We start from the raw sequence: 24,581 nt of genomic DNA, 5'->3' as shown, positions 1-24,581 counted from the left end.
AAACCTTTCCTCTCACGTCTGATACGTCGGGTAAACCTTTATGGGTTTATGGAGCTCTGTGCAGTTCGGGAGGCTCCACAGAGGCAAAGGAGGTGCAAAAACAGGCCTGAGGGCTCATGGCTCCCCTCAGGGTTCCCCGCCACACCCTCGCCGGGTGCGGGTGCCCCGGGCTGAGGCGGGCGAGGCCGTGAGGGGGCAGCTCCGGACGAGACCCTGGGCTGAGGGGCGGCTCCTGAGGCGGGTGAAGCCGGGAGGCGGGCGGCTCTGCTTCGCTCCGCCTCGGTACGATACCCCCGAACTGAGGCGTACAAAACCCTGAGGAGGCGGTTCCTTCACCTGGCTACGAGTGTCCCGGGCCGGGGCGGTCCCGGGGGAGGGTGCAGCCGTGAGGGGCGGCTCCGCTGCTCCCGGCTATAAGAGCCCCGGGCTGGGGCGGCGCCCCCGGCGGGTGAAGCCGTGAGGAGGCGCCGCCGCTCCGCCTCTTCCTGCGGCAGCCGCGCAGTTGCCGCCATGGCGCCGTGCGGGCCGGTCTGCTCTCTCCTCCTGCTGCTCCTCGTCCTGCCGCCGGCGAGCGCGGGCTTGAGCGGCTACTTCGGCACCAAGTCCCGCTACGAGGAGGTGAACCCGCACCTGGTGCGCGACCCGCTGTCGCTGGGTCCCGGCGCGGGCGAGTCGCCGCCCGCCACCTGCACTCCGCTGCAGCTCCGCGCCGTGCTCCGCCACGGCACCCGCTACCCCACGGCCGGGCAGGTCCGCCGGCTGGGCGAGCTGCACGCCCGGCTGCTCCGCCGGCCCGCGGAGCCCACAGCCTGCCCCGCCGCCGCCGCGCTGGCCGCCTGGCCCATGTGGTACGAGGAGAGCCTGGACGGGCGGCTGGCGCCGCAGGGCCGGCGGGACATGGAGCAGCTGGCCCGCCGCCTGGCCGCCCGCTTCCCCGCGCTCTTCGCCGCCCGCCGCCGCCTGGCGCTGGCCAGCAGCTCCAAGCACCGCTGCCTGCAGAGCGGGGCCGCCTTCCGCCGCGGGCTCGGGCCCGACCTCAGTCTCGGCGGCGACGGTGAGTCCGGCACACCCGACCCCCCTTCCCTACGGGAGCCCCGCGCCCTCCCTGGGGGAGTGCCGTGCCCTCCTAGAAGGGTAAGGGAATCCCACGCCCTCCCTGAGGGATTCGCAGCTCTCCTGAAGCGGTTGAGGGTCTCCTGTGGCCTCCCTGAAGGAGCTCCCGCTGCTCGCTGAGGGGCTGAGGGAGACCCCTGCCCTGACCGAGGGATTCCCGTGTCCTCCCCGTGGGGCTGGGGAAGACCCCGGGAGGCCTTCCCTGAGGGATTCCCGTCTCTCCCCGAGGGGATGGGGGTGTCCCATACTCTCCCTGAGGACTCGAAGAGGGGCTGGCGGAGTCCTGTGCCCACCCTGAGGGAGCTGCGTGCCCTCCCCCCTCCGAGAAACTCCCAAGCCCTCCCTGCAGGATTCCCGGTTCTGCCAAAGGGGCTGGAGGAGCCCCACGCCCTCCCCGCTGGCCCGTGGCTGAGGGAAGCCACAAGACCAGTCCCATGTCCCCCTTGCCCAGGCTGAGGGGGACCCTGTATCTGCATCCCCTCCCTGGGGACACCGCAGCGGTGGCCGGACCGTCCCCAGGAGGGTGTCGGGGTGGCCGGGCTTTGCTCCCCGTGGGGCTGGCGGTGCTTCTCCTGATGCCCACGTTTGCTTTCAGAGGTGGAGGTCCAAGTGAATGATTCCCTGATGCGGTTTTTTGATCACTGCGCCAAGTTTGTAGCCCTGGTGGAGGAGAACGACGCGGCCATGTGCCAGGTGAGCGCCTTCAAAGAAGGGCCCGAGATGAAGAAGGTCTTGGAGAAGGTGGCGAGTGCCTTGTGTTTGCCAGTGGAGGAGTTAAATGCAGGTAAGTAGTTGCTGTTACAGGTGACTTTGGCTCCAAGTCTGGCTGAGAACAACTTCCAAGACTTGTAGTTATGCAGAGTAGGTAATTTAGAGTGTGCTGTAGGTTGGAGATGCAGTCTCTAAATGCATCAAGCTGTAAGTGTATGTTGGTGTTGCAGTAATGAATGTTAGTTAGTTCCTGGTCAGAAGAAGATGATGTTTGAAAATATATCTCCTTTAGACTAAAGCAACTTTACCTTTGTTTGGAGGGATTTGAGTGTTATTCTTTTAACTCCACTTTCTGGAGTGGGTAGGTTGAGAGTAGGTTGCTACTTGTGTAGCAGTACTTTCTTTATCTTTTGCTTGTTTGTTGGATTTATTGCAGATCTTGTTCAAGTGGCTTTTCTCACCTGCTCTTATGAGTTGGCTATAAAAAATGTGACCTCCCCATGGTGTTCACTCTTCACTGAAGAAGATGCCAAGGTATGTGGGGCTCAGAGCAACCTGGAATAGTGGAAGTTGTCTCTGCCCGTGGCAGGGTGTTGGAATTAGATGACCTTTAAGGTTCTTTCCAACCCAAACCATTCTGCAGTGTGCTAAAAGGGAGAGATATTTGAGAAACCTTCAGAAGATGCCATAATGTCTAGATTTAACTCTCTTTGCACAGTCAGAAGGTGTGTTTTGTTAAATCAGGAGGCACAAAACTTACTCTGTTCTCCAAAGAGCTCTGTATTAATCAAGCAGCAGGACTGAAATATCCTTTATTCAGACTTGAGTGCTGGTGCAGTCTTGATTTGCCCTGGCATAAATTGTCTTTTCCTCATGTGCTTAATTCATATAATACTTATTTCTGTAACATCTGGACAGCCTTCATATGATAAAATCATATGATAAGATTTATTTCAGAGGACATAAAATGAGGTCCTCTAGGGTCTCTAAGACTCTTTTTATGTGGTTTTGAGGATTATCAAGATACCTAAACCTGTTATTATTAACCCAGATAAATGAGACAAATGTTTGTTCTTCCTCTTTGAAAAAGTGTTTGATGTACTCTTTGATGTTCTGGAAGGCTTTCCTGAGGCTGTTTAGGAAATTTCCACCCTTAGGAAAGAGGGGAGACTTGTGCATGGGTAGGTGGCTGGCTAAAGTCTGTTAAATGTGTTTATAAATAACTCAGCAGCGAGGTGAGAAACAACTTTGATGGCAGGAACAGAGGACAAGGAGAGCAGCACGTGCTCTTGCATAAATCCAAGGCACAGTTGTGTCTGTTTCAGGTTGATTTTGTGTCAGATTTGTCCATCTCTTTCAGTGTGTGGCAACATCTGGGGGGCTTATTTTGCCTTTGAGCTCACAGGTTTTTATCATTGCACTACCTTTAGGTCCTGGAGTACCTGAATGACCTGAAGCAGTACTGGAAGAGAGGATATGGCTATGACATCAATAGTCGCTCCAGCTGCATTTTATTCCAAGATATCTTCCAGCATTTGGACAAAGCGGTGGAAGAGAGCAAAAGGTAAATCGAAAGGCTTCAGTGCTTTGGGGTTGAGTTTTCAAATTGGTTGTGGTCAATCCTGAGCTGGATTTCACGTGAATAGAAGCTCAGTACTTTAGTTCCAAACAGGACAATATTAGGAAAGTTGGAGCCAGGTGAATTCTTAATGGAAAAATGTTACTTTAAAAGAGTACATGCAGTTTTTTTATTGATGCTCTTGTGCCCAGCTAATGGAATTCCTTCTTTTTAACTTGCTGATCCACACAGGCCCTTGGGGACAGCCAGCTGCTGTCTGCTAGTGGTGTTCTCTTCCTGCACAGTTTGAGAAGAGACCACTGGGTGAAAACAGTGTCTCGTAAGAACAGGAAAAAGACAATTCCCCTGAAATTGTTGTAAATGGCTTCATTTGTCACGTGATTCAGTGGTTCAGCCCATCAGTCGGGTCAGACCCCTGCCTAGGATGTTTAGTTTCCCACTGTTTAGGATGTTTACTTCCCATCCTTTCACAGCAAAGGCATAATTTGGGAGCTGTTAGGAAGATTATTAGGCTCTACAGGTAACTATTAGGAGACTTGAAGGTGCAGTACCCAGGTGCCCTCAAAGGGTGGTGCCCTAATAAAGTCATTTGTCTTGGATTATTCCTGGGACTTGACAAGTCACTCTGTGTCAGTGGAAGAACAGCAGCAGTGGCACTCCAGGTGCTGTGTTGTGCAGTCCTCAAAACTGCCTTTGTAGTGTCAGGGATGTGCTATTTTTGGGTGGTGTTTACTCCTCTGAGCCTGCAGCAGTTGGGGTTTGGGAGCTGCTTGGTGTTGCTCTTGTCTTGTGTGGATTGGTTTGATGGGGAGAAGTAAAACAGGGATAGAACTGGGATCAGTTTTGATTCAGTTACAGGTTGGGATGTTTGTGGCACAGAATCACCTGCATTTGCTGTCATGTGCTGATGACTTTTTTTCTTTTTTGAGAGAGGTGCTTTAAGTGGTAATTTACAATCTATGTGCACGTCCCTCTTGCAAACTGAACAATTACAAATTCATAGTTCAGTGATCAGTCACACGAATGAATACCTTGGCAGATTAGTATGGAAATGTTTTTAAAATGTACATGATATCAAGGATATGACCATTAGATTGTATAAATACTGTGCCATTAAATGCTCGCTATAAATCAGTGTACAAGTAACTTGAACTTGCAACCAGCAAATTCAGCTTTGGTGTTGATAACTAAGCCCTCTAGAGCCAAGCTGGGTTGAGGAATTGTGCTGTGGTGTGTGGGAGCGGTGAAACCTTTGTGGTAATGGTGGAGTTAAAGCAGTGGTTGTGCTACACCACTGTTGATTTAAACTTCTTAGTCCTTTCTTCAGCCTCCTGGAAGAGCTGAGGGGAAAATCCATTAGGGCAGGGGGCCATTAACACCCTGCTGGGAACAGAGGGTTGCTGTGCCTGTCAGGATGGTCGGGAAGGAGTGCAGGTTAACAGATAACAGAGAAGGAAGGCACTTAGAACTGCTCTGTCCTTCTGAAATCTGAAAAAAAAACCCCACAAAACCAACCGTGAATCACAGACCTGTGCTACGTTAGGAGCTGGGAAGAGAGCAGGTGTTTGAGGTACCCAAGGGAACGCTGTAACCTCATCCCGCCTTCCAGCCTTGGCCGTGGAATTTCACTTGCAATCCCCGGGGCTCTCGCCGTGTTTTGCCACCCCAGAGGGGCGCGGGCAGTGAGTGTGAAGGGTGGGGACCGTAAATCCTGTGGCATTCGGAGCCGGGTGAGCGGGATGAGCATCATCCCGAGCGGGAAGGGAAGGGGAGCTCGCCGGGCGCTGAAGGAGCGCGTGTGACTCCGCTCCGCAAACGGAAGGTGGCGGTCGTGGAGCACCGGAGACACCGGGAATAGCCTGGATTGGGTATCCCTGCAGAGGAGGTGGGGAATCTGCCGCGGTACTGGAGCAGCTCGTGTCTCTCGGGAGCTACGGAGCGGAGGTGCGGCCAATCCTTTCCCGTCTGGGAGAGACACTTAGCCCAGATGCCGTGGCCGTGTGAGAGTACAAATGAAAACAAAACATGCAACGCCAGTGTTAATAACAGAAAATATTTGGGCGTGAGTGCCTCTTCTTTCTCTTCATGGTGGTGTTCAGCTTCAGGGCAACGGGTTAAATATTTTTGCAGCGATTCCTCACTCAGAAAATGGACTTTTGTGGCGACGAAATGTCTCTTAGTGGGATGTTGTTCCCATTTAACGGTGTTTAACATTGATTTGTGTCTGGCTGCTTGCTCTAAAAACTTAAGAACAGGAAATTTACTTCCAATTGCCCCAAGATCTCTTTTCTTTCCGGAAAGCTTAGGTTGGCCTATCCAAAAGTAGAAAGAGAAGCATTTGTGTTCCAGCAAGAAGCTGAGGGATCTGAGTTATCTGTTCAGCTCCAGGCTTGGCAGCAGAGAACAGTGTTGGCAGTGCTGTGTTTTTGTGGAATACTTTATGTATTTCTGCTGAATAGCTTTGTCCTGTTTTCATTCCCAGTTACAAGGAAATTAAAAAGAGCAACCTGGCTTTTATTGTAACCCTTTTTCTTCCATGAAGTGATTCCTGACCTTGCAGCCTGCTCACCTTCTTACCAGCTCTGTAAGGAAGTGTCATGAGCCCGTTTTTTGGGAGAGGTTGGGGAGCAGGACTCTCTTCCCTACAAATCTTCTTACACTGAATTAATTTCTTTGTATTTATCACAAGATTTGCACATAGAATGAAACCAGGTGATTTGCTGTGCTGAAATGGCATTCTTGGGCAGTTATCTCAGTCCATAAAGCACTTTTATTTTTGTGAAGGCGTAAGAACTGTGGTTTTTCCCAGATCTTCCTCCTAGGGATAGAAAATAGTCAGGCTATGCAACTATGTGGCAAAGAAGCTGACTGGGAATTCTGCTTCACTGTTGGTTTTCCCAGCAGTTTAGTGAAGAGTATTCTGCCAACAGTGTGTGTTGATGAGAAATCTGTGTGTTTTGGTAGTTAGTGTAATATGAAGCTGGTAATCTGATTTTTTTTAAAAGCCTTTGCAGCCACACGCTTGGGCAAGGGTGGATTTGCAGATTGGTTGTGGCACACTTTAAGCATCTCAGCTATTCGCTGTAACTGTTTTAAATTTTTTCTTTTTCCCCTTATAGCTTCAAATATTTAACAATTCTGCCTTTCTTGCTCGTGAAAGAATATTAAATCCCAGTTATTATGGATTACCTGCCATAAGGCTCTGGAAATTGGGAGGCATGCTTTGGGCAGCCTTCTCAGTATTTATAGCGTGGATGGAAAATACCAACCAGGCTACACACAGACATTGCAAAATATTCGGGGGTTTCCTCTGAGTGACAGCAGGTTCAAGCTGCTTAAAAAGAAAAAAGGCTCATTTGGATGTAGTTCAAGATGAAGTGAAGATGATCTTTGTGAGTTCTACCAGGCTAAGCTGTAAGGTAAACAGACTAATTTGGCAATTTACTGGTAGTTTTTATAGTCCCCTGTAATTTGCCATCCTCTTTGTGGGTCACTTCCTGACACAATTGGTTTGAAGCCTTATTAGCTGAGTGATTAACTCTTTCAGGACTAGATAAGAGCTGTCGCCTTTTAATTGGGGGTTTTTAATGAGTTTTGTGTAGTCCCTTCAGCCTTTGTCATGAATGAGCCCATGTGTGGCCTGGTTGGAGAAGAAGAAATCTTTTACCTTGTCAGTGTTTGTGGTGGCTCTGAGCAACACCACTTTTTAATGTTTCTGCTGCCCTCTGAGTCCCACCACTGCCACTGCATTCCCTGATCTCTGCTGTTTCCTTGCAGGTTTAAGGTTCCTCCAGCTGTTTTTCCCAGAAGTAAATCCCAGGGAGGGGGGGAAGGATGAATTTATCCTATGGCTGAAAACAGGTTTTGGAGTCCTTAGTCCTGGCTAAAAAGGACAGAATGTGATCTAAGCTTGCTTGTTAAACGGGTGTTAAAACTTACATTCTTTGGAGTCCTTGGAGGATTTTTACATGAGGTTTGTAGGTTTTGCTGTAGAAAATGTTTTCTTAACCCACTATTTCATGGGTTTTGTGTTATCTCTAACTGAAAGTCACGTCAGGAAATACAGTTTGGTTAAAAGAAATATCACTTTGGATATGGAGCAAGTGAACTGTCAGTGGTCCTGGGAAGGGTGGGGATGATCTGCTGCTGAGGATGGGTGAGCTGGTGCAGAAGATTCCAGCTTAAACCTGAATCTACTGGGATTGAGGAGAACTAGAACTTGCCTGGATGATAAATCCCACTCTCTGCTTCTCCACCAAGCCTTATTTTTTTATTTTTTTTTTCCCCATGGTGAGACTTGGCTTTTGGGGTCATGCCGATGAATTGTTCAGCTCTGGTCAGATTGACTTAAAAGGTAAAAATAACCTCTAAAAACCCCAGTGTGGGTGGTTCAGTAGCTGGAGCAGCCACACGTCTGCGGTGAACCCTGAGCTCTGCCCTCGACAGCCGCTGCTGCTGATCTTGCAAGTGCCCCGTGCGATGGGGACAAAATCAACCTGCAGCAATCACCTTTACACAAGCTCTTAATGTTTTATGGCAGAGCTTTGTGCAACTCCATTCAAAGGTGGAGGTTTATTCAGTGGGCTTTCCCCCACTGAGCTCCCAGAAGTGAATTGTAACACCGGTGGCAGCTGCCGGAGGTGTCGAGAACTTTGAAGCTTCCAGCGCGACGCTGAGTCATGACTTGATTGGGAAGCAGATGCAGTGTGGAAACATCAGGCCTTCCCTTTAATGTTTTATTACCATGTGCTACTGTTAGAGGAGTTTTATCAGTGGTTTGTGGCTTGTCCTGCCTTTATCAGAAATGTAGGGGCAGTGGTAACCTTTGCCTGGGTGCATCCTCTGAAGAGGCCGTCTGTCACTGTCCCCATAACTAAAAATATTGCTACTTTAACCTTGATGGCCACTTTTATTGTCATCATTAGATGATACGAAACCACATCTGAACTGGAGTCCTGACCCCAGACACTGAACAGGGAGTGCTTGAGTAGTCTGGGAAATGAGACACCAAGCATGCTGTGTTAGAGCTATTGAAGACTCAGGAGTGTGTCAGATCAGGAAACAGTTCTAATCCTCATGAAAATCATCCAGTGGGACACCTGTGACTGGGAAAAGTTTATTTTGCCTCCCAGGACAGTTTGTCCTCTCAGCATGAGCATTTCGTGACACTAAAGCCAGTGAAGTAAAAACTCCAGTTACAGTGAGAATGAGTGCCCTGTTTAGTCCTTCTTTTGTCTTCAGGAGCTTTTCTATTCTTGTTCTCATAAACCTCTCTGTGTGTATATGTTATAATTTGTTTCCTGCTTTGGAAACCTATGTCTTGCTGGTTTTTTAACTCAGATATTCACCATCTTTTTTGGTGATTTGCTTCCATTTCAACATTCCTGCTAACTGGAAAACAGAGCCAAACTTTGCTTAAAGCCAGCACTGATAGCCAGAATGTTAATTTTAATTTTTTGGGTGGTGGTTTTTTTTTTTGGTCTTAGTATTTCTGAAACATTTTTTGGAGGGGTGGGATATGAAATCCACTCCCTGTGGAATGAATAATGTCTATGTAATGCTGGATTTGGAGTCTTCAGCTGCATATTTACACTACTGGCTTCCTTGCTTAGTAAACTATAAATCTAAAAAGACCACCATGCAGCTGGGAGGAGGTGAAAATGTGCCAAGTTGCTAGAGCTGGGTGATGTTACCCCTAGAGTGCTAAAAACCTGAAGGAAATAGCTGAAATAAGAGCCAAGAAGCTTCTGGGGCCTGGCAGATGTGATGATTTAAATACAAATAATTAAATAAAGGGAAAATTCAGAAAGCAGCTCCAGGAGAGAGTCAGAATTAAGGGCCATTCTTGTAGAAATAAAGCCCGAAACTACTTTTGGTGAGCTCATCGATGAACATGAGTAGTGTCAGTGAAAGGAAAATGTGGCTCTTGGAGCTCTTAGGAAGGATCAGTGAGTGTAAAATCTGGGAGCCACAGTCATGATTTCCAGACATCTTCCAACAGGTTTCCTTATCTAAAGAAATCCTGTGGGTGGGGTTAAAGGGGAAAGGTCCTTAAGTGGGTAGAAATGAATAAAATTCCAAGAAATGGAGGGTAGGGACAGCTGATGGATTTCTTTTCCTAGCAGAGATGAATGTGGAGGGATTTGCATGTGGTACATGACCCAGTAAAAAGGAGGTGAGAAGTTCAGTGGCACTGCAAATATGGCAGCTCTAATCAAGATAAAAAGGATGAGTTGTTTCTGCTGGGAAGGTTGTAAAGGACCTGGTGAGACCAACTGGGCTGGGAAACTGCAGAGCAGTCAAGTAATCCCCACAGGAAAAAATGATCTTATCACCCGTCAGGTAGAATCTGGGAAAAGTTACTGCTCAGGAGTCGAGTTTTGAGGTCACTGTAGCTGGAAAGAATATTATTGCAAAGCTGTGAGTAGAAAGGATTAAATGGGCCACGGCCTCTACAAAGAGAACAAATTGAGAGCAGTGTGTGGAGCTGTGCAGCTCCTTGCCATGGGATGGTGAGAAACATGTGTGGCTTTGAGGGGAGATTTGGCAAAGGAAAGATTTATTAGATGGATGAACCTGGAGACCTCTGAGCTGGAAATTGCAGGGGATCAAAGGAGCAGCCTCTTGTCTCCTTCTGTGTTTTGCTGCTGCTCCTCTTGGTTGACTGACAGAAGGGAGGTGAACGTGTCCTAAAACCGAAAAATACTTCCCTGCAGGTGTGTGTGGAGGGGCAGGATATCCAGGAATTAGTCAAGTGAGCAGGAGAGGTGAACAAGGAACAGAGAGGGAAGGGAAGAGGAAGGCACTGAAGGATCCAAAAGCTTGACAATTTTAAAATGAGTGAAGGGAGTCATAAAGAGCTGGGGGAGAGAACACAGGGAGAAACGCTCATTTTGGAGAAGCAGGAAGAGGAGCTGTGGTAAACGCGCAGCTCCTGGTGCACCAGAGGAAAAACAGAATGTCCTCCAGACAGAACTGCTCTGTGTTCTGAATGCTGCTTCTTTTGGAGGGGAAGCAGAGGCAGGGTTGGGATTTCTCTTGTAAGGGATGGGAGGAGGATGAGGCTCTGGCCTGAGGGGGGAGTCTGTGCACGTGTGTACACGCGTGTCTGAGGAGTGGAGGCACAAGGGCCCGGGTTCCCCAGGAGCAGCACGGTGCAGGGTGTGTCAGACTCTCCAACCATGGCTATGTGGAACTGGTGGGACCCATCCTGTGCCAACACTGAATTCCTGCTTATCTGATCGAACTCCCAATCCACAGGCAAATTTCCCAGTTAACCGCTCTGGCGTTGAGTTGGAGCGGAGGAAACGCCTCCTTTTCAGGCCAAGTGGGGCGTGTCTCCCGAAAGCTGAACGTGTATTTCCACGTGCTGGATCAAGGCACGTGGGCTCCTTGTGCCACTTGGAAATGCTCCCCAAAAGCCATCCTCTTTCTCTGGAACAAGGGTCAGATTTTCCTCTTGGCTGGTGCTTCCTGGCACAGCAGGCCAGCTCTTATCTTCCCTTGGGCTGAGCAGTGTGTGAGCTTTTGTTGCACAAACTCTCCTCGGTGTTCAGGCTTTGTTCTTGGTACGGATCAGTGGCTTAATTGGCTGTCCCGTGTGCTGAGTGTCCTTCTTGACTAGCTGGAATCCTGCTTATAATTTGGACTTATAAATTAGGGAGGGACAACTGTTTTCCTCTAATGGCTGGGCTGCTGTCTTCAATCTAAATTTGGGAAATGGTGGTGGTGATTGGAAGAGGACTCTTACATTTTATGGAGGGCTTGACTCTCTATGTTAACAAAGCCTTGCTTTGTGATCTGCTGCCCTTATCTACTTCCTGATGGGAGGAGCCACTGCTATCTAAAAATCTTACGTCTAATCCAAACCTGTTCTTGGCTGTTGCTTGGTCAGTGGATCATCCCATGGCTGGGAAGAGCACAAGTGAGTGGGTTCACACCAGGAGTCAGAGATGTGCTGAGTATATGGATGCAAACCATTAGTGTATTTCTTACTTTTGTTAATCATATGAGGCTCCAGCTGTAGCCCAACTACATTTATTACAATTTAGAATCATGGAATCATTCAGACTGGGAAAGGCCTTTGACACCACAGAGTCCACTCTGTGCCCCATCCCCACCTTGTCCCCAGCCCAGAGCACTGAGTGACACAGCCAGTCCTTCCTTGGACACCTCCAGGGGTGGGGACTCCAAACCTCCCTGGGCAGCCCCTGCCAAGGCCTGAACACCCTTTCCAGCGAAAATTCCTCTTGATGTCCAACCTGACCCTCCCCTGGCACAGCTGGAGGCCATTCCCTCTCCTCCTGTCCCTGTTCCCTGGGAGCAGAGCCCAACCCCCCCTGGCTCCCCTCTCCTGGCAGGGAGTGCACTGAGGGTGCACTCTCTACAGTTTCTGTAAGAATCGATGCCTTAAACTGGGACAAAATTTAGGAAGCTGCCTTTCAAACTGTCTGTCATGCAGTGATATTCCCAAGCAGGATTTTCTCTGTACCAAAGCAAGCCGAAGGTGTCCCTGAGCCTCGGCTGCCGTGTGTGGCGTCGGTGTGTTTGTTCTAAAGCTCGGGCTCTCGCTCATCCCTTCCGCTCTTTTCTTTTGTAGTTCAAAACCCATTTCTTCACCTCTGATTGTCCAAGTTGGGCATGCAGAGACACTGCAGCCCCTGCTTGCCCTGATGGGTTTCTTCAAAGATGAGGAACCTCTCCTGGCCAGCAATTTCGCCAGGCAAACACACCGGAAATTCCGCAGCGGCCGGATCGTGCCTTACGCGGCCAACCTGGTGTTCGTGCTCTACCACTGCGACCACGTGAACGCCTCCAGGGAGGAGTATCAGGTGCAGATGCTGCTGAATGAGAGACCCATGTCCTTCCATCACTCCAACGAGACCATCTCCACGTACGCTGACCTGAAGGACTACTACAGGGACCTGCTGGAGAACTGCCACTTCAAGGAGGAGTGCGAGCTGCCCAAAGTGAACGTCACTGCTGTGGACGAGCTGTGAGGCTGCTCCGCGTGTCGGTCTCAGTTTGGTTCGACAGGCCTTGTAAATGAGCACTTTGGATGATTTGCTGCTGCTGTGTTGACTTTCCAGACTTGCAGATTTGGTGGGTTGTCTCAGCTCGGTGTGCTGGTTCTCTGTTGCGTAAGCAGAACTACAAAAACAAACGCTGTAACAGGGAAGTTGCCGAGCATTTGTAAAAAGTCTGTGATGCAAGATGAGTCCCCGTGTGTTTGTGTGTACAAATAAGCTGAGTTCATTGGTCAGTCCCTCTATGAATGTGCCACAGATGGATTTAAGAGCTGGGGCAGCTTCTCTTTTATCAGAGCTGCAGGTGGTTGGACTGATTCAGTATTGCTTTGCACTGCCTTTGTTGTTTGCTGCTGTCTTCCTGTGCCAGGCATGAAATACTTCAAACCTGTGAGCTTTTTTTACTCTTTCTCCTGAGCTTGTAGAAGGGAAAGAGTGCACAGTCTTTCTTCACAGCTGCACAACTTCTGCCTGGACAGCACCATCTCTTTTTTGGGCATTTTAAAGCAGGAGGATTTGCAGCGTTCCTGCATGCATTACCTACCTGAAAAGGGGTGAGGAGGTAGAAATCTTAAAAGTCCTCACTGACCCATCCCACATACCAACTTAGCCTCTGGGGTAAGTAAATCATCTTTAAAAAGAAGGAGTAAAAATAAACATAAAGAAGTGAGGGAGTGGGAAGTAGCCATTCTTCCTTTAAGTTGCTCTGGGAGATGCAGCAGTTGTTCTCTAAAATTATCTGGGCTGTTCTTTCCCTGTCACCCTTCATTTCTGGTGTTGAAGGTTTGGGCTGGGACATTTAGGGTGAGCTCTGCTATGACTCTGAACAGCCTTTGGTCCTGTCTAGGTGCTGGCAGTATTCCCAGCAGCTCTGGATGGAAGGGATGTCTGGATGTCTCCAGCCCTCCTGCTGGAAATGGGATTGTTGCTAGCCCGAAATCCAGGTGGATTTTGGACTGTATAAAGATCTGGGTGAGGTTTGACTCCTGCTGCCTTTAAGCCACCACGTTTGGTGCCACTTACATAGGCCTTACATGTTTGATGTGCCACCTTGGTTTTGAAGTGCAGCTGGTTTTAAAGAGATGAATTGCATAGAAGGACTGGTGATCTTTCGAAGCAGCTGCACTTAAAGTAGGTTCACTTATGACTGAAAGCTGGCAAGTATTTCAGAGCTCTGCAGCGTGGCAGAGAGAGGAAAACCGAAGAGATGTGTCTGAAATGCAGGGAGTCAGATAAAATTCCTTCACCACCTGGAAGGGAATGGCTGTGTGAGCAAGTTGCCCTGAAGCAAGTGAAGGTTTGGATTTATGGTGCTGGTAAATCCTGAAGTGTGTTCTCTCAGCCCACAGCTGAGTGTTCCAGAGCTCAGCCCCTAAAGTGAGGTGTGTTCTGCTGTGTTACCTGGGGAGGAGGTGAAAGGTTGGAATAAGCGATTACCACAGCATATCAGGAGCACTGTAGGTTTATACCCTTCATTTGCTGAGGACTAAGTTCCTCTTGTAGGCTCCCCTTCAGAACTGGGAACTTCACTGCTGCAGAAACAAAATCAGAGAAGAGAAAGCCCAACCGCCTCGAAGCTGAGGAGTTAAACTTAGTGTGTGATTTATTTTAATCTTTCTTGAGGACTTACTTAGGCTTCTGTCACTTCTTTTTAATATGGCTTGTGGAAAAGCCCTTTAGATTGACATACCTGTGAGTTAAGGAGCCACTGAACACCTGTTTTTTACTGTTCTTGGAGTTGAGGGTTTTTCTCCCCCTGGGCACACAGGGCCCTGTTTCATTGGTTCACCAGTAGAGATTACTGAATATACTGGCTAAATCTGGTGGGTATTCCAGCATGAACATCCCAGTGAAACACTCGGCCTGTGTTGGCTCTTGCAGCTCCCTCTGCAAGGTGGTGAAAGGGCTGGGGAGGAGTTCAGGGCTGACACCAACGCAGGGATGTAGGTCAGGATGATTGTCAGCCCCCGCATCTCACTTTACTGCTCTGTAAGCTCTGCATGGCTCCTTTTTCACATGATCCCACCTTGAGACCAAATCATCTGATGGTAATTGCTGTGACTGGTGCCAGTTAGGGACTCGGTTGCAACACTGGCAGCGAGCTGCAAAGAAATGAACCTTTGTTTAAAGGCAGTTGACTTTGGAAACAGCAGATACCCGGAGTGAGAAAATCCACCTCTGAACAAATATTTTTTTTTTTCGGTGAGTCAGTCACCCTGTGATGATTCATGGACAGAAGGGATGAAAGCCTGACTATGGGAGATGAATGGAGGATTCTGTTGTCGGTTCAGCAAGACTGATTTTGAGGCATCACATTTGTTAAAAGGTACATCCTTCTTCCTTGTGGAGAGGGGAGCACGTTGCACTTGATGGCTTTTCTGACCGTGTGCCAGGTGAGGTGGAGGGACCAAAAAATCCCTTTCTGCAGCGGGGTATCATGTACTTCTGCCCAGGATGGTTCCTCAGGGGTTATTCCCTGTTTTACCTTGGGGTGCAGGTCCATCATACCTCCAGCCAAGCAGATCTGGCTTCAGCGGTGTCAGCAGTTAACTGGAAAGGGGAATGTGCTGCTCTGGGTGTAGAGGATGCTCTGACTCACCCCTTCAGCACAATTAGAGGCTCAGTGTGGAAACTTTGCACCATTAGAAGTGTTGGGACATGTAAATACTCTGGGCACTTAAATTGACTCTTACCACTGGGCAGGTGACTTCTTCACTCTGACCCTTTCATCTGGTCAACACAGACACTTGTTCAGATACTGAAGTGGGTTAAAATATTCCTATCCAGTGTGAGCAGGGCTTGAAGAGGCTGCCACATCTCCTGGCATGGCACATTCCCACATCCTGCAAGGAAAAGAATGCTTTCTCCTCCTTCACCTGGCCTCTGGGTGCCTCATCTCAGTCTTCTGTCAAGGACTCTTTGCAACCTTTCTCAAACTGGAAGCTTTCACCGATGGAAAATACTGACAGTGTTCTTGGCCACTGGCCTTAAATATGTGTGAAATGTGGTGTAGTTTGTTAAATGTCTAATCTTTGTCGAGCTGGCCAATGCCAATTTGTAATAATAATAATAATAATAATGGCACTAACTGGATGAATTTTGAGAACTTACTGTGGATTTGTAGTGAAATAAAACTGCACCCTTCTTTCATCTCTGATGATCTTCAGTATCATGACTGTGTTCTACTTCAAAATACATTCGGTGAGTTGATACTGCTCGTGTTGGTGTCTCTGATTATTTTAAGTCTTCAATGGTTAATAGAAAATGCCTTAATTGGGTTTTTACTCTCTCATGTTTTGAGGGAAGTGTAAAGATTTCCTCTTGTTTCCAGGAGCCCTGATTTAAAAAAAACAGCAGCGATTTCCTGACAAGGATTTTGCAGATGCAGAAAGGATGTGGTGACTGAACAGCATCTTTGATCCTGTGCTGTTTCTGCATTTTCTGTGAAGATGTATTAGTCTGCAAGCTGGAAACAGAAAATAATTGAGGCTGTCTTGTTTAAAACAAAGAAACCCCCCAAACTCTCTAGGAAAAGGAGTGAAATGCCTCAAAAACTGAGACCCCAAAATCATTTAGAGCCTTCAGGGGGGAGGAACACCAAAGCCCTGAGAGCCAGGGGAAGCTCAGAACATCCAGACTCTTAGGAAGGCTCTTTCTTCCCACCTTTCCTCCTCCTCTGGATCTGCTGCCTTGAGGCCACCCTTGGCTTTGTGTGTCGTGGCTTCCTTGGGTTTAAAAGCCCTGCCCGTGTCTGGTGTTGCTCTGACTGATGGGGGTGTGGGTGTGTTTTGCCACCTTCAGATTCATCTTCAGCAAGAAGACTCAGCCAACTCCTTGGTGTCCAGTTCAGCTGCTGTGAGTGCTGTTTGTCTGCCTGGTTGCTCAGGATTTGGGGGCCAGTAAGTAGAAAGCTGTTTCTAAATTGCTCTGTTTCTGATGGTGATAATGTTTTTGAAGAAGGTTTTTTATTCTTCTGGCTGTGGAATAATACATGCCAGGCCAGAGCTGGGTTCTGCTTCCAGATCTGATACAGGGATGTGTTTGTAAAGGCCCTCTGACTTTATTGCTCTCCCTTGTTTGCCTTCCACAAGTGGAAAATGAAGATTATATAGAGACAGTTAGGTTTATAGCTAATTTTATTTCCACCCAGCTTGCTTCAATACCTTTAAAGAGTTATCTTTATGTAAAATCAAGATAGGGGAGGTTCAGGCTGACACCATATGGAGTTTATGGTGATGGATTCAATCATTTATTTATTTTAACAATCCCTTTGAGAAAGGGTTTAAAGGGAGCATTGTTTTTCTGACATTCTGGTGAAAGGTTTGAGCACACCTCTTACTGTGTTCAGTTAACAGAAACAAATCCCTGCTCTTCAGGGAAGGGATTATTGTTGAAGGAGCTGAATTCCTTATTTATTCAGGGGTCAGAGGAGCTCTTGCAGAACTTTTCCACACCAATAACCTGTAGCTCTCAAATGGCTCCCTGGATGTGATAACGCTGGGTATGATAACAGGTCTTCCAGAAATGGAAGGTGCCCAGCTGATCCCAGGAAGAGGAACCAGGTTGGATCAGGCTGCAGGTCCTTTAGCCTGCCGACCTCTGGCTTTTGGTAGGATGTGGTGGCTGAGCAGATGTGTAGGGATGGAGCAAATATTTCCCACACACTGCTGACTTGTGGCCATGGGGTTTTCCTTGAGTTAAGGACAGTGCATTTGTGTTCAGCTTTATGTATTTCTCATAAGGAATTCCTCTTATGCACAGCTCTCCTGGGGCTCTCCCAACTCAAAGCTGGGATCCTGCCCCTCTCAGGGGACACCCCCCCTGCAGAGCTGCTCCAGCCCTGGGGAACAGCACAGCAAGGACAGGGAGCTGCTGCAGAGAGTCCAGAGGATCAGAGGATGGAGCAGCTCTGCTGGCAGGAAAGGCTGGGAGAGTTGGGGTTGTTCAGCCTGGAGAGGAGAAGCTTTGGGGTGTGACCTGATTGTGGCCTTTCAGAGCCTGAAGAAGCTGACAGGAAAGATGGGAAGAGAATATTTCTAAGGGCCTGAAGGGACAGGATAAGGGGGAATGTCTTCCCACTGCCAGAGGGCAGGATTGGGTGGGATATGGCGAAGAAATTCTTCCCTGTGAGGGTGGGCAGGCCCTGGCACAGGTTGCCCAGAGAAGATGTGGCTGCCCCTGGATCCCTGGAAGTGGCCAAGGCCAGGTTGGACGGGGCTTGGAGCAACCTGGGCTGGTGGAAGGTGTCCCTGCCCATGGCAGGGGGTGGGACTGGATGATCTCTGAGCTCCCTCCCAACCCAAACCCATCTGTGGTTCTGTGATTTGCTTTGCAGTGGGATGTGGATGCTGGAGCTCAGCTGTAGCTTTGGGCAAGTGCATCAGCTCCTTCCATCTGAGCCTCCTGCTGGGCTGGAATTTCAGCCCCGTTTTCAGGAGCTGTGATTTTTTAGAACAGCAATAGCTTGCAGCATACTCAATTAGCAGAGTTGATTACCACATGCAAATGGGAAAGCTAAAGCTTGGCAGGTGTTCTGGAGCAGTTCTTGTGATACAGATCTTGTTTCAGTGTTGTGTTTTCCTCAACACCAGCAATCCATCTGATTCCTTGGAGCACTTCTCTTTGCATCCCACCTGTGCTACTTGGGACTTGTGGGTTTGCTTTTTTTTTTCCCAGCTGGGAGTGGCTCATCTTGCTGATTTGTTCCTTGTGCTGAAATCACTCTGTTATCATTGGCACCTTAATTTTTGGCTTGGTGTTACCCTGTGCCTATAAATACTTTTCCTGGGCCAGACTTGCACACACTGTTCAAGGTGAGGCTTCACTGTCAGCTTGAAAAGGGGTGAAATGACAATTCCTGTGGAAAATTTTCGAGGTTTTTATTTCACACTTCCCCCACACCAAATAGCATCCCAAAAAAAACCCCTCTGTATGATGTATTCCTCCTCCTTGCTATTAGAGGCTATTTACTGCTCCCTGAGGATTTTGGTTATGTAAAAATACCTGTACAAATTGGAACAGCTTTTTATCCTGATGTTTACCAACCTATGACACTGTATAACTATGGTATTTTGAAAGGAATAATTGGGGTTTTTTTAAATAAACAGCCAAGGGCTGAACAGTAGAGGGAATAATTCTGGCCAAAGCCCAGGGAGGTGGCTCTTAATCCTCTCTGATCAAACCTTTGCTTGATGAGCCCAGGGCACAGTTGGCTCTCTGGGGCTGCCAGCACACATGGCCAGGTCAGGTCCAGCCTCTCACCCACCCAGCAATTTAAAACCCCAACCATTGAAGCTCCAGTTCCCGGTGTACCTGCCAGAAGGCAGCTTTGAAAACCTTTGTGGTTTGATGTTCAGCCTGGAACTTTATCCTTGGCCTCTGCCTTCCCAGTTCTATGTTTGGACATACAGTCATTGAGCTGCCTGATCCCCCTGGAGATGCCACTTGGCCTCTGATTTCAGTCTTTGCTTTGCCAGATCTGATTAGTCAGTCCCTCTTCATCTCCCCTCCTCACCTGACTTATTTCTCCTGTGTGCTGGCTCTCGTTTCACTTCAGTTCTTTTGAACTTAAATACCCACAACTGTAACTTGGTTTTCCAGAGGAGGTCCTGCTGGCAGGGACACTTCCCCACCTTCCCTCTTGGGAAAGGTTAATCATTATGCAAGTGGGGTTTTTTTGTGTTCATTTGCTTGCCTGTTTTTCTGTGGCAATGGGAAGGTTTTGTGCTCTGGCTCCCATCTTCTGGCACAGAACCTTTTCACCAGGTGTCACAGGTCATTTCTTGCCCCTTGATCAACGTAGAACAAAGTTTTCTCATAATATAAAGAGCATTACTAATTATGCTCTGCATGTCTGCTGCCTTTATGATCCAGTCCCTGGGGCCTTGTACTTGCAGCCCTCTCATGCATGAAGCACATGCAAAGTCCTGCTGTGACTTGGCTTTGCAGGGAAGCCTTTGGGACTCAGATCTTATTTCACAAAACCCAGAACTGAGAGGGCTGTTCCTCAGCCCTCATAGGCCTTGGTGTGGCAAAGAATGGCACATCTTCCCTCTCTAGGGAATTCAGGCTCTGCCCTGAACCCACCAGCCTGGATGTCTGGGTTTACAGGGGTTGATTATCCCTGGGGATAATCAGAAGGTTCTTCCTTTGCCTTTCTTTTGCTGGGTTTGAGGTCAGATGAGATGGATTCTCCAGCTCTGCCCTGCAGATCTCCCCTGTCTCCATCTCCAGGCCTTCCATGCAGAATTGGTAGCAAATATCATTCCCAGTGTGCTGTGGCCTGACCAGGTGAGAGGTAAATCAAACAGGTTCTTGATAAGTTTAAGTTCTTTTCTTTTCTTCTTCCCCAGAAGGTTCTGCTGCTCCAAACCAGCTTTTGGCACAGGGGCTGGAGTTGGGTGCCAAAGCCAAATCTGGGGGTGTTGCTTCGAGCCTCAGAAGCTTCCAGCTGGATGAGGCAACACAAGGAACATGAGCAGAGGCTCATGTGACCTGCTCCTTAAAGCTTGCAGCCTGCAGAGCAGAGACCTGGAGACAGTTCTCAGGGTGAATGAGGAATTGCTTCCTTCCTGGATGGCCATGGAGAGCTTTCAGGGTGTTTTTAACTGTCATGGTTAATGAGCCACTTTGCCCAGAGAAGCTGTGGCTGCCCCTGGATCCCTGGAAGTGTCCAAGGCCAGGTTGGACGGGGCTTGGAGCAACCTGGGATAGTGGGAGGTGTCCCTTCCCATGGCAGGGGGTGGAATGAGATGATTTTTAAGGTCCGTTCCAACCCAAACCCTTCTGGGATTCTGTGGAAATCAGTGTTCGGATAAAGCACCCAACAGGTGTCACAACTAGTAAATGACAACCTGACTTTTAAGGCTTATCACCTCTAATTAAGAGTGGCTTTTCTAGAAGAGTGGTAAAAAAGGCTTCTCTGGATTATTCTAAAAATTGCAAATTAAAGTTCCTGCAGCCTGGAGAAGTTTCCCCTTCACGTGGTTTCCTGCAGGAACAGTCAGTAACCTGTGTGACAAATCCTGCTAGGAAATGGTAGGGAGGGAGAAGTGCTAAAATCCAGCAGTGTCTTCCAGATCTGAAATCTGTCCCTGCACAGGATTGCAGACAGGTGGAAACACGGGGGGGGACTGTGGGGTTGTTCACTGTGCTGGCTGGAAAAGTGCCTGGTGCTGGAGAGCTCCTGTTCCCACCTGCCTGGAGTATGGGGATGGAGGGAGTGACAGCTGGGGGCTTTGTGAAAGGATTAGGAAGAAGTTAAACTTCAAAAAATGGGACAGGAGATGATTTTTTTCCACCTGCCTGTGCTCTTTTCTAGCTCCAACACTGCCCATCCATGGATAGGCTGGATTTTTCCTTGGCCTTTCCTTAGCCTCTATGAATTCTCCTTCCATTGTGACTGCTCTGGCATCACTTTTGTCTGCAGAGGTCCCAGAATGGCCATTTTATGCCTCTTTCTCTGTTAACCTGCTTTTGGAAGAAGATCTACATGGTTTCTGAGTTCCTGGTCTGGAGCAGCCTGTAGGGAAGGGAGTCTGAAAATTTCAGGAACTGAGATCTTTATTCCAGTATTATAAAAGGAACAGGGTAGGGATATGGGTCAAAGTCTGTGATAGGGATAAGAAATCACACAGGGCAAAGGCAATGGACCTGTAGTAGATAATTACACTCAATAAATAAATAAATATCTTTACTGCAATATGATACACCACAAAAACGATAAGAATTTTTGCTTTGCTTCTAAAGAAAGAGATCTGTGAAGTCAATACTCCTTTCTTTGGAGAGTATTGTCCAAGCCTCGGTAGGAGCATATTTGACATATTTTTAGATGTTGAAGCTGTGGTGGGAGGTCTGTCTTGCAAACAGGAGCTGGGATTGCTCCGGCCTCGGCAGGGAAATCTCAAAGGCACTGGAGGTTTGTAAAGGCAGGCAAAGTAAAAAAAAAAAAAAAAAAAAGAGAAATGAGAACAAAGAGGTGAGTGAGAAAAATAAAAAGACCCCTGTTAGTTTACAGATCTGGGGGGCACAAACATGAAGTTCCACCTGAATGTGAGGACAGGACAGGATCGTCCCCGGGGGAGCAGTAGTGGCTGTGTCACCGGGGCACTAAACCCACCCTGGCAATGCCACACGAGGCTCCTTCCCAGCGAGCTCTGCAGCGCTGAGAGACCCACGGAGGTGCAAAGCTTGTTATTGTGAAATCATCTTGGCAAACTGGTTTTTGAGCTCGGTTTCTGGCTGGCTGTGGCAGTCCCCAACAGCAGTGGGAGGTGCCAGCGCTGGAGGTTTCAGTGGCTGATTTGTTGTCCCTTCTGGAGCTCGTGTTTCTCTCCAGCAGCTTTCTTGTAAGTTAGGGATGATCCCACATGTTTGAATTGTAGAACAAGGAAAGGAAAAAAGTTTCCTGCTCTCATTAGAGTCCTAATTGCTTATGCCAGGAGGTAGTGCCTTACCAACCTGTGTCTGTCTGGGTGCTTCTATTAATCCGTGCTTTGTTTTTGTCATTCATTTCTAATTTGTTATCTCACCAGTGAGGTTTTAGGGCTGCAGATCCAGACTTGACTTACACACAACATTTAGAACTCTTTTTGTGAAAGGCCCTGGGTGAAAGGTGAGGTAGATAAGCTGGAACTGCTTGTTGGGGCAGTTCAGTATCGCTGTATCTCTGCGGGCCGATGCCAGAGCTATTATGTGTGTTCACTGTGGAATATTTAGGGTTAGGTTTCAGAGGCACTGGCCTTAATGCATTTGGGGTTGGATGAGCAGAATTTTACACTCCTGGTGACTGGAGGATGCTCCTGTCACTGGGGTGACAGCCTCTTCACGTAGGGGAACAAACAAAGCCAGAGAATCTGACAGAAAGTGGTGCCGAAGATGGCAACTGTGTCTCCATCACTTGGAAAACTAAGCAAGGTGCTGAACCTTCATCTGCAGGTTCCCCAGTTCTAGGAAAGCAAATAAACCAGAGCAGAGACTCTTGTAGTGGAGTAGTTTGAGTGCAGGGTGGATCTCTCATCTGGCAGTATAGCCCTGGAACACTGGGAAAGCTTGGCCATCCCTCTCTGCTTCCTCCACCCTTTGCTCCTGCTTTGCCAAGCGTACAACAGGGAGCAGGCAGGGACTGTGGAGGGAATGGTGTCACCTGTCACTTTACAGCTGGGCTCTGGGCTCCTTCTCCAGAGGTTCGATGCTCATTTGGGTGGTGCTTTTCCAGCAAGGCGTCATCGAGGTGAGGCAATTCCTGCAAGGATTCAGGAGAACATGACTGTGCCAAGTCAGGGACAATGACCTTCCCCTTTATAACTTCCCTGTGGGAGAACACTGCAGGGGACACCCCTCTCCTCCCATGACACCTTCCCAAAGAATGCAGCACCTGGGGTTGATACCACAGAGCAAAAAGGATGTGTGGCCTTTTTTAACATCCACCTGGTGAAGTTGTTGGGCGTGTTGAGGTGGGTGCTGAGGAGACCAGCGCTCGTGCTTGGCTCTGTAAACACTCACAGGAGTGCTGGCACTTTGGGGTGATTTCTAGGGTTCTGCTGGGACAGGAATTGTGATTAAGAAGGTGATTTGGAACAGGAAGGTGGCTGTAGCAAAGGCCTCCCATGCAGCTGGGCCTGTGGTGGAGTCACACGCAGGCTTTGCTCTCTGGGGGTCCTGTTGGTGGAACAGGTTTGCACCTTAAGAGAGCTTTTTTGTCAAGGGATTTGTTGTCTCTCTGAGATCAGGGGGTCAGGACAGTACAGACTTCCCAGTCCACAGGAACAAGGGCAGGTACCCAGAGCATCACTTTCTTCTGTCCCTCCCTGTAAGGAAAGGAACAATCTCCCATCCTGTAAGCGTGGCGAGAATCCCCACAGATAAAAAAATTCCCTGGAATCATAGAATGGTTTGGGTTGGGAGGGAGCTAAGAGCTCACCCAGTTCCTCCTAGCTGTGTCAGCTGAAGTTCTTAGAGCCTGTTCAAAAGCCCAAAAAGTTCTTCCATGAAAACTGAGTGTCACTAATTTATGTCTCCTGAGGCAAGCAACTGGATTTTCTTCTTTTTTTTTTGCTTAATTTCTGATTCTGTTTCATCAATTATTTCCTTGAAAAGCCCCTACAAATTAAAACTTGAGGCAATAGCCACATATATTTAATTATGAGAGGTTTATGTTACAGAAGTTCATACAATTTTTTTTTTTGCATTATACTTGGGAAAAATAGGGGAGAAAAGCCCCTTTAATCTTTTGTGCCCAAAGTACTGATTGTTCCCATTCCTAGGCAGGTTGTGAGCAGTCAATTTAATTCCTAGAAGGGAAAGAATTTTGAAGTTAGAAATGAGGAATGATGCAACAAATGGAGATAATGTTGACTCATTTTTCTGTCTGATAGATATCTAAGGGGAACATGGAGGTGTTACATGGGTTTGATGCTAATTTTTCTGTTATATTAGTGACACAAGTTTCCTTGTCTTTCCCCTGACCTTTCCACTGCTTATTTTTAGCGAGAACTGCTTTTCCTTCCAAAGTGCCCTCACTGGAACCCGTTGTGTGTCAGGCTGGAATGGTTTAGAGTGGTCAGTGGTTAGAGAGGCCCCTCTCTCTGACTTGTCCTCACAGACACCTTCTTGCTGCCCCTTGTTCTTGTGTAAATGTATTTCCCCCCTTGCTTTGCTCGTTTTACTGAAGGCACACAGAGGCAAAGTGACACAGAAAGGCTGTAAAGACGTGAATTTCAAATTCATCCCACAGAAGCAGAATATTAAATGGGTTTTTTATCCAACTAAACAAAACAAAAACCTTAAAAATAGTACTTTTAGGAAGCAAAATGAATAATTGACTCGTCAGAGATGACTTTCAGTCATTTAATTTGTCTTTCTCCTGGTGGGTGAGATGTAGCCTGTGTTTTGTCCAGGCAATGGTTGGGGGAGGGTTCCTTGTGCCAGGATGTGCTTTTCCAATGGATATTGTGCTGGGGCTTCTTTCCTGTTCTTCCAACTTTGCTGTATTGATTTAATGGCAGAAACTTTAATCTGCCCTTAATGGAAAAAGAAAAAAAAAAAAACCAAACCAACAACCCAATGTAAGGAAAAGCACGAAATGAGTGATGCTTTTTAGCGACCCTGGTATTATTTAGCTGAGCTAATCCCGAATGTAATGCCGTGGGTTT

At 48.1% G+C, this 24,581-nt stretch overlaps 1 protein-coding gene across 1 annotated transcript; it reads left to right on the top strand.

Annotated features, from left to right (window-relative positions):
* The first annotated feature begins 493 nt into the window (after positions 1–493).
* MINPP1 (multiple inositol-polyphosphate phosphatase 1) lies at positions 494–15,641 on the top strand. Its single transcript, XM_050305658.1, has 5 exons — positions 494–1,054; positions 1,709–1,897; positions 2,261–2,358; positions 3,255–3,388; positions 12,003–15,641. The coding sequence occupies exons 1-5, from the start codon at positions 511–513 to the stop codon at positions 12,400–12,402; spliced, it is 1,365 nt and encodes a 454-aa protein (XP_050161615.1). The 5' UTR covers positions 494–510; the 3' UTR covers positions 12,403–15,641.
* The last annotated feature ends 8,940 nt before the right edge of the window (positions 15,642–24,581 follow it).

Source organism: Myiozetetes cayanensis, unplaced genomic scaffold (genome assembly GCF_022539395.1).
Source record: "Myiozetetes cayanensis isolate MyiCay16 unplaced genomic scaffold, myiCay2020 scf10, whole genome shotgun sequence".
NCBI lineage: Eukaryota > Metazoa > Chordata > Aves > Passeriformes > Tyrannidae > Myiozetetes > Myiozetetes cayanensis.
The sequence above is the reverse complement of the archived record's forward strand: the minus strand, read 5'-3'. Positions and strand labels throughout refer to the sequence as shown.

Excerpts from the sequence above, each read along its gene's own strand:
- MINPP1 (XM_050305658.1), top strand. The coding sequence starts at position 511 with ATGGCGCCGTGCGGGCCGGTCTGCTCTCTCCTCCTGCTGCTCCTCGTC. Across the intron at positions 1,898-2,260 it reads AGTGGAGGAGTTAAATGCAG|ATCTTGTTCAAGTGGCTTTT; the intron begins GTAAGTAGTTGC and ends GATTTATTGCAG. Across the intron at positions 2,359-3,254 it reads TCACTGAAGAAGATGCCAAG|GTCCTGGAGTACCTGAATGA; the intron begins GTATGTGGGGCT and ends CACTACCTTTAG.